The 16,311-nt window shown below is 45.5% G+C and overlaps 1 protein-coding gene across 1 annotated transcript in view; it reads right to left on the bottom strand.

The window, feature by feature from the left end:
• The window catches only part of GABBR2 (gamma-aminobutyric acid (GABA) B receptor, 2), a 518,990-nt gene that overhangs the window by 70,274 nt on the left and 432,405 nt on the right, over window positions 1–16,311 (bottom strand). The window contains exon 12 of the mRNA XM_006886874.1: window positions 11,512–11,619. Coding sequence (XP_006886936.1) covers window positions 11,512–11,619 — 108 coding nt within the window. The remainder of the gene's footprint in view (window positions 1–11,511; window positions 11,620–16,311) is intronic.

Genomic DNA, 16,311 nt, shown 5'->3' on the forward strand with positions numbered 1-16,311 from the left:
ATAATGGTAGTGACATGTGTGTTTTACATACTTCGGGCATGTTGTCAGGAGGCCCCAGGCTTTGGAAAAAAGACACCAGGCTGGGAAAATGTCACTAAAAGAGAAATGGGCCCTCAAAGAGATGAACTGACGTAGTTATTGGAACAATGGGCCTGGGGCATGGTGGAGATGATAAGGATGGCACAGGACAGGATGATTCGCTGTTCATCCGGTTGCTGTGGGTAACAGCTGACTTGATCACATCTCACAACAACAGCAACAACCAGGAGTGAAGCCTACATTTGGACAGAGTTTTGCCATTTCTGGAGCTACACCAACAACTGTTTTCCACACTGTCTACTCTTATATTAACTTGTCTATGTATCTGCCTTCCTTGGTAAACTGGGAGCCCCTGACAGAAAGGAAGCTTGTTTTACTTCTCTGTGTACGCTCAGCATCGCTAGCTGGGCCTAGTGTCGAGTAGAAGGTACTTAAAAGTTTGATGGATGGGATTGAGATGAAAGATATAAAAAGAAGAAATAGAACTTCCATCGCTGTCCACAGCCTGAGATATCTTTATTGCTCTGTGATAGTTTTCCCGCCTCTCTTCCCTCTGCCTGTTCGGTAGGGATTGGCCTGGGGACAGATCCTGTCAGCACTAAAGCTGACCTGTATATCATACATTTATATCTTCTCTGCCCCCACCCCCACCCCCCAAAAAGCTAACATGATGAAGCAGTTCTGGAAAAGGCTTGTGGCAAAATAAACAAAACTGGGGCAGAGGATTAAGAGAGATCACCAAGTTGCACCTTCAATGATTAAAGACATTATAGAGACGAGCGATCTCTTCGTGGCCTAATGTGAAAAGAAAAAGTTGCTGATTTCCTGTCAGAGCAATAAAATCCACCCAAATCAATTTTCCCTGCATTGGGGAGCTGGCAAAGCCTTTTTCTGAGTCTTTCTAGAAGCATCGAGGGAACAGCTGTTTTGCAGAAACTTCTGCTTGACCCTTGCCCTCTAGGGAACCGGGTCAAACTCAAGCAGCAGACACCCCCTCTCCACCTTTGACACACACACGCTGTTCCAGCTCCAGGCATCACTCATGCTATGCCTGCCCCTGGAAGGATGTTCCTCTACCTTTCACAGACACACTTCAGTCCTGACTTCAAGACTGAGTCCAAGGAGCTCCTCTTTGAGAATTCATGAACGTCTTAGGTGGGGCACTTGTCACCTTGTTTCATGACAGAATGGAGGGAGGGACCCCCCCCTGAAGGGAGGGACCCCCCCCATATCCTGCTGTTTTGCACAAAGGCTTCACTCAGATGGTCTTGGGGAATGAAGCAGTGATTGCTCAGGAAAGGTCCAGCAAAATGGGGAGCTGTTGAATGAGTTCAAGGTCACTGTTTCCTGCCCAGAGCTCAGGTTCAATCTCAGGAAGCACCACCTGTACAGGTTCCAAGCCTTCCCCACCGGACAGCACTCAAGTCCATGGAACACACACACTAACAAGGTCAGAGGACATTTCACTGGTGTTTATCACCACATCCATCTCCTTTGGAGACTTGTGGCAGTTGTAACTTTACATTTATATGTGATAACTTGATTAATGCCTGCCCTCCCCACTGGCTTGTGAGTTCCATATGGCATGTGTTTTGCTCACTGCTGTGTTCTTGGTGCCCGAGGCCAGCTATGCAAACAATGCTCAACAGGCAATGGCTGTATGGACGACAATACCTAAGAAGTCAAGTCCTCACTGCCAGGCTGCGCTGCTGAGTCTCTAAGGATGGCGCAAAGGAAAGAACGCAGGTTTCAGAGTCAAAGATCTTGTCTTAATTCTAAATCTTGCCAAACGTGAACTGGTAGATCATGCTTAAATGTGACAAGTCTCAGTTTACTGACTGGAGAAAGTGTTAAGAATAAAATGAGATAACGTATGGGAAAGTAACTAGTTTCATGCTTGCAATATAGAAGGTATAGAAATGGTAAAGGAGCTCTGGTGGCCTAGTGGTAAGAAACTGCACTGCAATCCCGAAGGCAGGAGGTTCGAATCTACCAGCTCCTCCGTGGCAGAAGGCTGGGCAATCTCCTCCTGTGTGATTAACAGCCTCTGAAAACCCACTGAAGGGTCAGCGATGGGTCAGTTCTGACTCGGTAGTACTCATTCTCATCATTATTATTAACAACAACAACAACAACGTGGAAACGGTAACTGTGATTATTATGATCATTACCAGGATTTTGACAGTTGACGATTCTGTGTTTCTATGTAGGAGAATGACATCTAGGGGCAAAGTATGATAGTGCACCTCAGCTCTATAAGACAGGAAAACAATCACAGAGGTCCATAATGGGAAGAGAATAAAGACTGAAGTTATCAATGAGTTCATCTTATTTGGATTAATAAACAACACTCTTGGTACTAACATTCAAGAAATCAAAAGGCATATTGCATTTGAACAGTCTTCTATAGAAGACTTCTCCTTTGCAAACCCCCCAAAACAAAAAAAAAAAAAACCAACAAAACCTCTCCAAAGTACTAACAAACAATGATGTCAGTTTCAAGTATGCCTGATTCAAGCCATGATCTTTTCGATCACGTGCTATGCATCTGTGAATTGGACAATGAAGAAGAATGACAGACTAACTGATGCCTCTGACTTGTGCTGGAGAAGAACACTGAATAACCCGCGGACCGCCAAAAGAACAAATATATCTTGGAGAAAGTGCAGCCAGAGCCATCCTTAAGAGAAAGGATGGCTAAAATTCATCTCACCTACTCTGGGCATGCTGTTACGAAAGGCCATTCCTCAGAAAAGGACATTATGCTCAGGAAGGTGGAGGGTCAGACAAAGAGAGGAAGACCAACGAGATAAAACTGACACAGTGACTGCAGTAACGGGCTCGAGTGTGTCAGAGATGATGAGGACAGCACAGGACAGGACAGACTTCAGATCACTGTTCACAGGGTCACGATGAGTCCATCAAACATGTCTACTTTCCTATTGCTGCCATTCCCCAAACCTGTCACGTGGAGAGTGTTTTTGACTGAAAGGAGTTTGGTTAGGTTATGAATGAATCACATTTTATTCATTATTCACACACATATTTACTGTGTGTCTTACTCTGAGTCAGGTTCTGTTCTAAGCAATGAGGATAAAACAGTGAACAAAAAAAGATATTTTGTTCTCAAAAAAGTATCTATTTTAGTGGGATAGATTAATGGTGAGCAATTAAACAAATACACTCATGTGTACACATAATGTCAAATACAGATGATTTAAATGCTAATGGAAATCCCAGAACACCTGATGGTGCTAATGAGAAACCTATACTTGGACCAAGAGGCAGTCATAGGAACAGAGCAAGGAAACACTGCATGGTTCAAAATTGGGAAGGGTGTATACCAGGGATGTGTCCTGTCTCCACCCCTTGTCAACCTGTATGCAGAACAGATTATCTGGGAGGCTGGGCTCTATGAGGAGAAATGCGGCATCAGGATTGGTGGAAGATCTATCAACAATCTGCGATATGCAGATGACACAACCCTGCTTGCTGAAACTAAGGGGGACCTGAAGCGCTTGTTGCAGAGGGTCAAGGACTGCAGCCTTCAGTATGGATTGAGGCTCAATGTCAGGAAGACAAAGATTCTCACCACTGGACGAATTAGCAGCATCAGGATAGATGGTGAAGAGATTGAGATTGTTCACAGCTTTAGTCCGCTTGGCTCCACAGTCAACACTCTGGTCGGCACCAGTAGCCAGGAAATTAAAAGATGTATTGTGATGGGAAAGTCTGCTGTCAGGGACCTTTCCAAAGTTCTGAAGAGTAATGGTGTCACTCTGGAGTGCGTCTGATACAGGCCATGGTCTTTGCAATCACTTGTTCTGCATCAGAGAGTTGGACAATGACTAGGGAGGATAGAAGGAGAATTGATGCCTTTGAGAGGTGGTGCTGGAGAAGAGTGTTGAGGGTACCACAGACTGCTAGGAAAACAAACAGATTCATCCTGGAGAGGGTTAAACCGGGCGGCTCCTTGGAGGCAAGGATTCTGAAGCTTCGTCTGACATACTTTGGTCATGCTTTAAAGGACAGACCGATCCTTGGAGAGGGACATCATGCTTGGGAGGGTGCAGGGACAGCGCAGGAGGGGAAGGCCCTCTGGGAGGTGGACTGATTCAGTGACTGGGGTAATCGGGATGGGTGTGTCAGAGACAGTGGGATTGGCACAGGACAGAGCAGTTTAGGGCTCTTGTACACAGGGTTGCTATGAGTTGCATGCGACTTGACGGCACATAACAACAACAACAACAATGAAAGAAAACCACAGCACTGACCTTACCATGCAAAGTCTGAGCACCAGAGACCCTTGACCACTAGAGGCAAGGTCATTGGCCTATTTTTACTTCCTTTCTTCATTTTCATGTTTCTCTCTCCAGAAACTGTCCAGATTTTCCCTCTGGATTACATCAGGGCATACTTATGTTTTCACACTCAGTTCTCTCCCTGAGGCTAAAAGGTTACTGGTGAGAGAGAGATGGCAATGTAGGTCCCCAGTACTGATTTAGCACCAGGTTCTAGAACAAGATCAGAACTGGAATCTGACGTGAGCATGCTACCGAAGTTCCTAGAGCCCGTTTCTTAATCTATGAAATAGGCTAAGCAGCACACCAACAGCATCATATAACCAGCACTTCAGCTGCAGTAAATGTTCAGCAGATTGTCTTGCTATGATCAAATGTCATTCCTCAGTGGTGCTTCGAGCCGACTGGCAACCTCAGATATGATCTACCACCTGTTTTTGTTAATAAGGTTTTACTGAAACACAGCCATGATCATTCATTTACCTATTTGTATGTGGCTATTTTCACATTACAACAGCCAAGCTGAATAGCTGTGACAAAGGCTGTATGACTCAAAGATCTGAAAATGTTTACTGCCTCGTCCTTTACACACATCTGCTGACACAGACATTTGCTGGTTTAGAGAAAAAGGAATTCTTTTAATGCTAAAACCTTCACATATTCAGATTTAAATGAATTCAGACTAGCCTTCTACCAATGCCAGCTCATTGCTCCTCTCCAGGGAACAACATCCAGTGGAAATATAAGACAAATGAATGATGCCCCCTGGAGTTGTGCAAAGGAATAACTCTGCTTTCCTCTTATTTTCTGAACAACTTTAGTTAGAACCCCTTCCTTCGATTTTCTCTAAGCTGAGCCCAGGTGAAGGTCTGAGGGGAGGGCCTCAGCTGCTTCTGTTGTGCACCTCACTGTCGGCAACAGAACCAAGTCATACTTGCAGTGAATTTCCCTTGTCCTCAGAAGCCACCTGCCCCCGGAACAGAAGGTCTCCTCTCTGAGTTATTGCTTTCATCTCAACATTTTAATTTAGTCTTTGGAAGAGGCAGAATAAAAAGCTGTAATAAGGCTTCTCAACTTAAAATTTTATGATTGCTTTTTAGAAAAAAAACCCCACACTTTTAACACGCTGTAAGAATATCAAATTTGGAAGCATTAAATTTTCATGTGTCAATTAAAAAAGCCAAGCCCCCTGCAGTCAAGTCAATCCCGACTCATAGTCACTCTGTAGGACAGGGCAGAACTGCTCCAGAGAGATTCCATCGCTGTAAATTATTTTCCTTTCTCGTTCACATTAACTTTTTATTGTGATTTGAGGGGAAGTTTACAAAGCAAATTGGTTTTTCATTCAACAATTCATACACATTATGTCTCATGATATTACAATTCTCACATCGTAATGGCACTCTTTCTACTTCATCCTAGTGTTTACCATCACCCACATTTCATATTCTTTACTGCCATTGAGCTTTGTGCTGTTGCTATGTGCCATCGAGTCGCTTTGACTCATAGTGACCCTATGTACAACAGCTCTGAACCCTGCTCTATCTTGAGCCAACTTCATTGTCTCTGACACACCTACCCCCACCATGCCATTCACTGAACCAATCCATCTCATTGAGGGTCTTCCTCTCTCATGCTGCTCCTCCATCCTCCCAAGCATGATGTCCCTCTCTAAGGACTGGTCCCTCCTTGCAACATGCCCAAAGTACATCAGACAGACCTTTAAAATCCTTGCCTCCAAGGAGCAGCCTGGTTTAATTCTCTCTAGGACGAACCTGCTTGTTCCCCTAGCAGTCCGTAGTATATTCAATACTCTTATCCAGCACCGCAACTCAAAGGCGTCAAGTTTTCTTCTCTCATCCTTAGTCACTGATATGCAAATGCTGCTCCTGTGATCTTGTATGGGTGTTTATTCTAAGGAGTTAGTTCTTCCGGTGTTAATAATCACCTGTTGTTGTTGTTATGTCCACTATCTTGAGTCCACAGTTACAGCAGCCCTATGAACAACAGCTCTGAACCCTGCCCTTTCCTACGTCCATGTCACCATCTCCAACACACCTGCCCCCACTGCCACAGTCACTGTGTCAATCCACCAATCAGGATCTTCCTTTCAGCTTTGCCTTTCTACCCTTCCACCAACACAATGTCCTTCTCCAAGGACTGGCCCCTGCAGACAGCATGTCCAGAGTGTGAGAGAAGGAGCTTTGAAATCCTTGTCTCCAAGGAGCAACCTGATTTCACTTTCTCCAGGACAGATCTATTTGTCCTTTCGGCCGTCCAATGCATGCTCGATACTCTTCTCTAGCACCACTACTCAAAGGTATTGATTCTTCTTCTGTTAACCTTCTTCACTGTCCAGCCCTCAGATGTCCAACAAGCAAGTGAAAAGCCTCTGTGACTCTATGGTCATGGGTATAGTCTCCCTCACACGGCACAGTTGTTCATTTTTTCTACATGTACCGGTAATGCAGGGTTGTCCATGTAATCACATGTCTTTGCTCTCCATAACTCCTGTGTACCTTTCCATGTCTGTCTTTTCCTTAATCACATTGTGCTGATTTTGAGTTTTGGATGGGTAATAGACGCCTGTATGCTTTACTGCCTCTAAAAATCCGCTGGAGGGTCAGCTATGACAACTAGTCAGTAATTTTCTCTCCTATCCCTCCCATTCCTGGTAATTACCAAAGACTGTTTCTTTCTGCATTTATGCCTTTCCTTTAATTTTTTCCCTTTCATGGATTCAAAACAATGTCAGTTCTTTTGTGTTTGATTTAGCGGGCACTGGTGACCCAGACTGCGGGGAGTTGAGCTGTTCACCCAAAGGCCATGAGCCTCTGGTGATTCAAATCCTGTGGCTCTGAGGATGAATGGTGGGCAGCCTCCCCTGTGCCATTTACAGCCTTAGAAGCCCTGTGGAGGGTGAGCTGTGAGTCGGGTCTGACGAGGGTCTGACCTGGGGGGGCAGTGTGTTATTTGATTCTGCTTTGTTTATTTTACAATGTTTTCCACGTTTGTCCACATTATGAAGAGTCTTCCCTGCTCATTAACACTGCGTAGTGTCCAAGTATATAAGCGTGCCAACGTGTTTTTCTTCCATGTGGAGGGACTGGTGGATTTAAACTACTAACACTTGGGTTACCAGTCTAATGCTTTAACCCCTTTATCACCAGTCCTCCTTCGGTGTCAAGACTTATTTTTTCTTTTGATTTGGGTGAAACTTTACAGACAAATTGGTTTTCTGTTCAAACATCCACACACATTTTGGTTTATAACTAGGGAGTTCTCGTGGGCTAGCTGGTAGGGAGTTGTGGTGCTAGACTCAAAGGCTGTACCCTTCTGGTGGTTTGAATCCAGCAGGGACTCAGAGGGAGGATTTACAGCTGTGATTTACAGCTTCAGGTCAGCTATGACTCAGTTCTGACTGGACAGCAAGGATTTGTTTGTCATTGGTGATTTTTTCATTGTTTTAAAAATAACATTAACCTTAATGTTGTTGTTGCTGGTTGCCTTTGGCTTATAGTGACTCTACGAACAAAAGATCTGAAGACTTTCTGGAACTACTGTTTGTCAAAGTTGATAGTTTCCAGAGGCATGCTGCTTAGAAAGTGGATGCCATTCCTGGTTCTTTAATGACAACATCCACAATATAACGGTACTCTTTCACTTCCATCTACGTGACTCTCATTTCTTCTACTTTTTCTATCCTACCCCTCCTGCCCTTTTCCATTTCGTCCTTGAGCAAACACCCTCATTTTGCATATCTGGCTGGTTACTCTCAGGACTGAGTGCCTCATTAGTATTACTGTTCATGTTATAGGCCTGCTGTTTGGCTAAAAGTTGATTCATGGGGTGAGTTTTGTTCTAGGTTCAAAGGGTGAATCAGGGTTACCAGTAAGTTGCTATACCCCAAAATAGTAAGCAGAACATTGTCTCTGTGGACTAAACTACAACAATTGATAATGCTATCCCCCGAGGCTATGGTCCTCCACTCCCAGGGGCTTAGCTACTCATGTAAACCTGCGCATTTTTTTCTGTTAAAATTTTGTTGGACATTTCCTGTTGCTCTATCCAGAACCTTCTGTTGTGATTCCCTAACAGAGTGGTCAGTGGTAACTGCCAGACCCCATGTAGTTCCTGTGGTCTCAGTGTCACGCATGTTGAGGTTTGTTAAAACCTTTAAGGTTTCCTTTTACCTAATGTTTTCTAAAAATGTGGCCATATAGAGTGAAGTTTATGCATGTGTTTGGTGGGGGAAGGAGGACATATCATTGTTTATGGAGTGAGGAGAAGATGGTGTCAAAGAAAAATAATAAAAAGATTATGGAAAAATAGATACATAATGGCATTTACAACTTCATGTAATTTTAAGATATGTATCAGTGTGAAAAGTGGCGGGGGGAGGGGAAGAAAGTCCAAAATTCTTTTTAAAAAAATCCAATAAATAGGTGAGCTCTGGTGGCCTAGTGGCAAGAAGCTGTACTGCAATCCCAGAGGTGAGCGGTTTGAAACCATCAGATGCTCTGCTGGAGAAGGAGGGACAATTTCCTCCTGTACCAATCAGATCTGATTTGACGGTAAACACACACACAAAGATCTCAGTTTTAAGTAGCATCTGCCCAATTCTTTCAAGATAATCTTATTTTCTGATTTGATTTTTTTATTGTGTTTAAATATATGTAACAAAACGCTTGCCATTTTTTTAATTAATTTAGTTTGTTTATTTTTAATTTCAATGAACATCTACAGAGATTTTGGAATTCCATTCATTCATTGTTGCACCCTTCTCCCCACAAACACTTGCCATTTTGACCTTTCTTATGTATACAATTTAGTGGCATTTAAAAACTACATTTACCATGTTGTTCAACTCTCACACTAACCATTCCCCAATTTATCCCTCAGAGCTCCTTAAGCAGTTAATTCTTCTTCTCTCCAGCCCCTTGACCCAGGTAACCACTAATAAAAGTTGGTCTCCATGCATCTGTCTATTCTGGATAGTTCATATAAATGGGTTTATAGTATTTGTCCTTTGTGTCTGACTTACGCCGATTTGAGCTTTCAGTTTGTGTAAGGTCTAGATTTTTCTTCTCTGTCTCTTCTTGTTTGGCTGATAAATGATACTTGGCTCAGTACCACAAACCTCCGGGAATGACTGGGCAACCAGGAGAAGCCTCCAAGAGTTTCCCACACCAGAATGCCGTGCTCACGGGGCATCAGTCATCTTCTAGCAAACAAAATTGGGGGCTGACACTTGGGCTCAAAGTCTTCGGCAGTTCCCCAGAGGAGCCCCTTCCCTGAAAGCTGGGCCCACCACATGCCTGAGCTCTCTGAGGGCAGAGTCTCTCAGGGTGCAGGGAACCTCCCCTCTCCTCTCAGTATGTCAGTCAGGCGGGATGAATGCGACTGCTGGAGGCCACATCACGCTGTCGCCTCACGTTGAGCTTCCAGACAACTGAACTGAAGTTCTCCCTGACATGTTTTGTCGATTGTTGCCAGACAACCTGAGTGTTCGCGCTCGGCAGTTACATGAGTGAGAGAACATAAAGGCAGGCTCTTTATTACAGATCACAATACGGATGAATCACGTATTGACACAGCAGAGTCAATGCTGATTCTGAAAACCAGGATGGTGGTGTCAGAATCAGTACAGACTCTCTCAACTGGAGTCCCAGCCTGGCGCTTGATCAACCGTGCGACCAAGGTCCCACCGGGAGTAGGAACTCACTTCGACCTAAGGGTGTCACACTTGGCTTTACATCTACACCACCCACTCAAAAATCAAATGTTGCCGAGGCTACAACAACTCACAGCGCCTGACTGAAGGGCAGATCTGAACCTGACGCTGTCCTGTGCCTTCCTCAGCAGCTCTGACACTCTTGCACCCACTGCTAGGGTCATCCTGTCAACCCACTGTGTTGTAACACAACACACCCTCTCACTGACCCTCCACCTTTCCCAGCACGATGTCCTTCTCTAAGGACTAGCCCCTCCTGACAACGTGCCCAAAGTCTGTGAGACGGAGTTTCACCATCCTTGCCTCCAAGGAGCACCCTGATTTCACTTGCTCCAGGACAGACTCTTTGTCCTCTTGACACTCCATGGGAGACTCAAAACTCTTCTCCAATACCACACACAAAGGGATCAATTCTTCTGTCATTTTTAGTCACTGTCCAACTTTCAGATGCATAGCAAGCAATTAAGAAGATCATGGCGTGGATCAGGCACACTTTTGTTGTTGTTATTGTTGCTGTCGAGTTGCCTGTAACTCATAGCGACCCTATGTACAACAGCCCTAAACTCTGCTCTATCCTGTGCCAATCTCACTATCTCTGACACACCTACCTCCATTACCCCAGTCACTGAATCAATCCATCTCATAGAGGGTCTTCTTCCTCTCCTGCACTGTCCCCGCACCCTTCCCAGCATGATGTCCCTCTCCAAGGACTGATCCCTCCTTGCAACATGTCCAAAGTATGTCAGATGAAGCTTCAGAATGTTTGCCTCCAAGGAGCAGCCCGGCTTCACCCTTTCCAGGATGAATCTGTTTGTTTTCCTAGCAGTCCATGGTACCCTCAATACTCTTCTCCAGCACCACAGCTCAAAGGCATCAATTCTCCTTGTATCATCCATAGTCATTGTTAAGGTTTGTTAAAAAAAACACAGCTTCTGGGCCTCTACCCCAGGCACTGCGACTCAGTAAGGCTGGGCTAGTGGGGCCTGGGAAGTAGTCTTTCTAACCAGTTCCTAGGGGAGGCCTTGATGCGGCTGATTGGCTGATCAGGGTCTCACTCTGAGCAGCCCTGGGGAAAGTCAGCAAACTACAGAGGATGAGCCTCAGCCCCGGAGGCTGGCTTCCACTATCTATTAGATGGGTTATACCTTGTACTTTTCAGATGCTCCCAACTGATTGTATTATGTGTCCAAAGCAGAAGGCCAAACGGCCAGCCCTCTCTTCCTCTGGCGTACAGATTGACACAACAGTCCCAACCATGGGCTCAAATACATCAGAGATCATGAAGAAGATGCAAGATCACTTATGCTGTGTTCTGTTAACAGGGGTCACCACCAGTCAGGGTCCATTTACTGACCACCAACCACAAATAACAATCTACTTGCTAAACAAATTCCAAGTGGAGATTGAAAATGCCTGAGACAGAAGCAGAGTGATTACCTTCTTCTTCATTTTCACGTTTTTGAAGATGGCGTGGACCCTCCATGTCTTTGCGAACATCGCCCCAAAGGCGGTTGTGTAGCCCACGGTGAGAATCCAGGTCCGGACCTAGAGGTGAAGAGAAAACAGAGGCATTGACAACTAGATGGATGAACCTCACCAGGTATGAGACCATCCTACCAGCGCGGACCTAGATAACAGGGACAAACACCGTACTTGGCTGCTAATCAGAAGGTTAGTAGTTCGAGTACATCAGCCACGTTGTGGGAAACAAAACCTGGCAATTAGTTGTAAAGACGCAGCCTAAGAAATCCTGTGACACATTTTTACTGTTACACAGGGTTGCTATGAGACAGAATCAACTTCATGGCATCTAACAACAGTAACAGCCCTTCAGGCAAGTTTCAGTTCAATGGACATTTAGTACCAGACCTAAATCACTCAACACAAGGATATAAGATGTAAAGCTTGCTTCTGCTGGACCTCCAGCCCAGAGGAACCAGCCACAGAGAGCCCGAGACCACGGAGGGATCACTGAGGGGTGATGGACTAGGCCATGGTCTGTTCCCATGTCTCCCTCCTTCCATGGGTGACCTCTCTTTGAGATGGGGGCTGACAATGAACATAACCACTGACTTTGTAGCCTGCAGGGGACTACAGTGGTCCCTCATTTCCTGGACATCCAGTTCCTGGGTTGTAGGTGAAGATAGGGAAGGCACAGTGCTGCCGAGATAAATGAGCCTGCCATGAGCCTTCCCAGCACTTGGTGCCAACTGTAAATGCTGGAGGAGAAGGGCAGCACCCAGCCCAGAACTGCCCTGGGTGACCCACAGGCAGCTGTACCCAGGACAGATGGCAGCTTTGATACAGGGCATCCAGGTTGGCAGGGAGTCCACAGAAGGGCTATGACTGGCCTTTGAGGAAGAGAGAGCAGATGTTGACTGGCTCCTGCCACTCAGCCTTCTTCCTGGGGTGGTTCAGGCCACTAGTGCCCTGCTGCAGAGGACCTGTGCAGTGTGACCTCAGGGTTTAATGACCTCTTACCTCGCACCAGGCTAGCCTGTGCCCCTCGGAGAAGGGTGATGCCCACCTAACCCTTGGCTAACTACCCAGGTTAGTGTGAACTACCACTCTGACTGCAGCCTCCTCACCTGAGTCCCTGCAGGGTGGGATGGGCTGGCATCAACCCTGTGTCTCGGGGCTTTTGGAAGCCCAGACCACACACACGGCCATCGCTGCTCTGCCCTAATGCTCTCATCCCAGCCGCCCCTGCTGGACTGGATACCCTCCTAGTCCCCACAGACTAACACAGTTCCACATCATGGCCCTGTGCCTAGGCCCTCAAGTTCTGGGGGACATAAGACATGCACTCCTCTTGAGCTTGATCGAGGCTTTTGGCTAAATTCCTGAGCTCTGAAAAGCCCTGAGCAGAACAAAGCAGAAAGGTGAGTGTGGCAGGAGGAAAGAGAGCCAGCCAGGCTGGGGCGGACAAACCGGCTTGCCAGGTCCCCAGGACTCAGACACAGCAGGCCGCCTGGCCTCAGCAGACCACTCGAGCCCAGAGCAGCTGTCAGCGGGCGCGGGGAGTTCTCAGCCAGGTCCCTTCTCAGGCTCATTCTCCCTTTGTCTTCCCAGCAACCTGGCTCTCCAGCTTTTCAGAGGCAGAACATTTTCCCTTTCCATTTTATTTCTAGAAACAGGAAGTGGCTGGGGAGATGGCGAGGCCAAGCCCGAAGTCAAAGAAGGATAAGAGCATCATGGCAATTGTACAGAAACAGGGAGTTGTGAAGGATGAATGCTGACAATGGCATACATGGGGAATTACTAATACCTCATGTTTTTTTATTTAAAAAATAGGGAGGAAGCATACAGGCAAGCATGAATCATAGCATTTACTGAGGGTGTAGGAATGCTACACTATTGCTCATATTACGAGGTTGCATGGAAGCTAACAGCACAGGGAGGGAAGGGCCCAATCAGCCAGCCACTGCGACCCAGACTCAAGCTTATTCAGTGACTACAGTGCACACTCATTATCTGTCAGAGCTAGGTCAGGATCTAACAGATTATGCCACTTAGTCATTCGGTCATTCATTCATTCATCCATCTTATAATCAACAAGTGTTATTAGGTGAGAGTCTAAGTATATAGTGATAAAATGAAAATGAAACAACAACATCAAGGGAAAAAAAAGGCACAGAACATTTTCTGCTGCTGTTAGTTGAGTGTGGCAATCACTTTACAGATGAAGAAGCCCAGAGCATTTTGTCTGCCTCAGTCCCACCTCGTGGTAGCTTAGAAGTGCGCCAGGACTGAAGGCACTGTCCAGGCCCAACCCTCTCTCCACCTCAGGCTGCCTCCTCCTCAGCCGGGTCTCCTCAATCCACAGCAGGCTCCCTGCCTTCCAGGAATCACAGTCAGATGAGAAGATCACCTGGGGCAGGAGCTGACCAGCCTGAGAACGTGAGTTACAATCTCAATGCACACTTTTATTTTTTAAAGTTATTTTATATTGCTTTGCATACAAAATTTGTACACACCGTGTTTCATACATTACTTCATCCACATTGTGTTTCATATCATCATTCCCATACATTGTGTTTTATTAATCACCATTGGTCTATGCCCACTATTACCTATCTTTTCAGGTCTCCACTGGATTTTTTTTCTAATTCCTTTGTCCCCATCCTTCTGCCCACCAAACTCTGCAACCCTGTGTCTTTCCCCTGCCTAACCTCAGCCACAGACCCCACCCCGCCTCCCTCCCCTACCACCTTGGACTTTCATACCTTTTTCACTAGTTGTCCTTCTATTTTTACAATAATGGTGTTTATTTTTACAGTAGTGGCCTTATGCAGGACTTGTCCTTATGAGACTGAGTTAGTTCACTCAGCATAATCATCTCCAGTCTCTTAAAGGCAAAGAATTCTTGTTGTATACATATTTTATTTTTGTGAATTTTATTCCAAAATATGTGTACATATTGCTTGGATTTTTTTAAAAAATGGATTTTTATTCCTCTTTCTACTGCCCCAACACTTCTAACTTCAAAATTGACTCAGTGTGTAAACCTTTCTTTCACACTCACTGCAGGTGAACCAGAGCTGGTTTATTGCTGACCCTGCTCCACTGGGTTTCTGAGGCTGGAAATTACACAGAGGAGACTGCTCATCTTTCTCCTGCAGAGCTGTTGGTGGATTCGAACCACCAGAGACGCAGGGCCTTTGATTTAACAGAGCAACTCTCCCTGAACGATGCTACCACACCTTTCTTTAGCTTTTTAAAAAAATGATTCTATTTTATTTTTTAGTGTGTGTGTGTGTGTGTGTGTGTGTGTGTGTGTGTGTACCATCAAACTGCTCACCACTAGGATTGCAGTGCAGCTTCTTGCCACTAGGCTACCAGAGCTCTCCTCCTTAGCTCTTTATAATTCTGATCTTAGACCATAATTGTCCTTTGGTGACTGATTATGTCACTCAGCACAACTGTATGATATTAATCCATACTGTGCAATATTTAATGAATGGTTGGGGGGGTTTTTTTTTAGTGATGTATATTTAAACAACATTAATTATGATACTATCCACAATGCAACCATACCCTTTTCACTTGCTCCCTGGGATTCTCATTCCCATCAATCTTTCTATCCTATGGCAGCCTGCTAAGCTTTTTTAAAAAAAAAATCATATTCTTCTGGCAGAAAAAAACAATTTTAAATATAAATAGATAAAGAACATGTGAATCTTAAAAAAAAGGTTGTAAAAGGGTGAAATAATATTAACGCTTTTACCTCACCATGTGCCTGACAAGAATCTCTTGTTTTGGCTATGCGTGTCACTCCAAGGTGCTTTGACTTACGTTTTCTCTGAAGTGATCAGTTTTCAAACCACTTGTCTATTTTGTTGGGGCTGAATTTGTTACGATCTCAACTGTTAAAGATATAAACTGGTAAGAACTCTTTAACTTGGCATCTGGAGATGGCAATATGTTACTATAAACCAGAGGACGACAGTGGAGGACGTTTGAGAGCGTTGCCACAGCAGCTGGAAACCGCTCTCCATGGAGAGCCCTGCTCACATGGCTGGCCCCTGGCTGGAGCCTGGGAACCTGGATTTCTCACCATCATCCACTCACCGCACCGGAACTCTTTGTGCAAGCCTAACCTGGTTTCCTGGCTTCAACAAGCATGCTATTGCTCCACAGAACCTTCAGGTTAAACCCTAAGTTTTTAGCAGCATGTGGTCCTCACCTCCACTCCATGCCTCTCTCTGATATGCATCACCCGGTACCTGGTGCCCTAGTGACACAGAGGTCAGGGGTTAATGCTTGGCTGCTAACTGAATGCTTGGAAGCTCTTTTCCACCAAGTATTTTGGTGAATGAAAAAAAGACTTGGAGATCTTCTCATGAGACCATTCTACTCTGTCACATTGGGTCACTAGGGGTCAAAATCAACCTGACAACACCTCACAACAACAACAAAATTCTGGTGGCACAGTCAGTGCTGAATGCTAACGGAAAGGCCACTGTGTTGACCCACCAGCAACTCTGTGGGAGAAATAGGGTTGTCTGCTTCGCTGAAGATCCCAGCGAGGAAATGCTCTGACCCAGCTCTCCTCTATCCTAAAGGGTGTCTATGAGCCGGCACACAGCCGACACCACAACAGCACACGCTGCAGGGCCTGGAATGAACCACCTCCTCTGCTTGGAATATCACCCTCGCTCTAGCTTCCTTGACAATTCTTGTCTTCCCAAATTCAAACCCAAGGGCTACCTCCTTAAGAAGCCTCCTGGATGCTGT

Source organism: Elephantulus edwardii, unplaced genomic scaffold (assembly GCF_000299155.1).
Source record: "Elephantulus edwardii isolate Elephantulus edwardi_28Jun2011 unplaced genomic scaffold, EleEdw1.0 scaffold00052, whole genome shotgun sequence".
Taxonomy (NCBI): domain Eukaryota; kingdom Metazoa; phylum Chordata; class Mammalia; order Macroscelidea; family Macroscelididae; genus Elephantulus; species Elephantulus edwardii.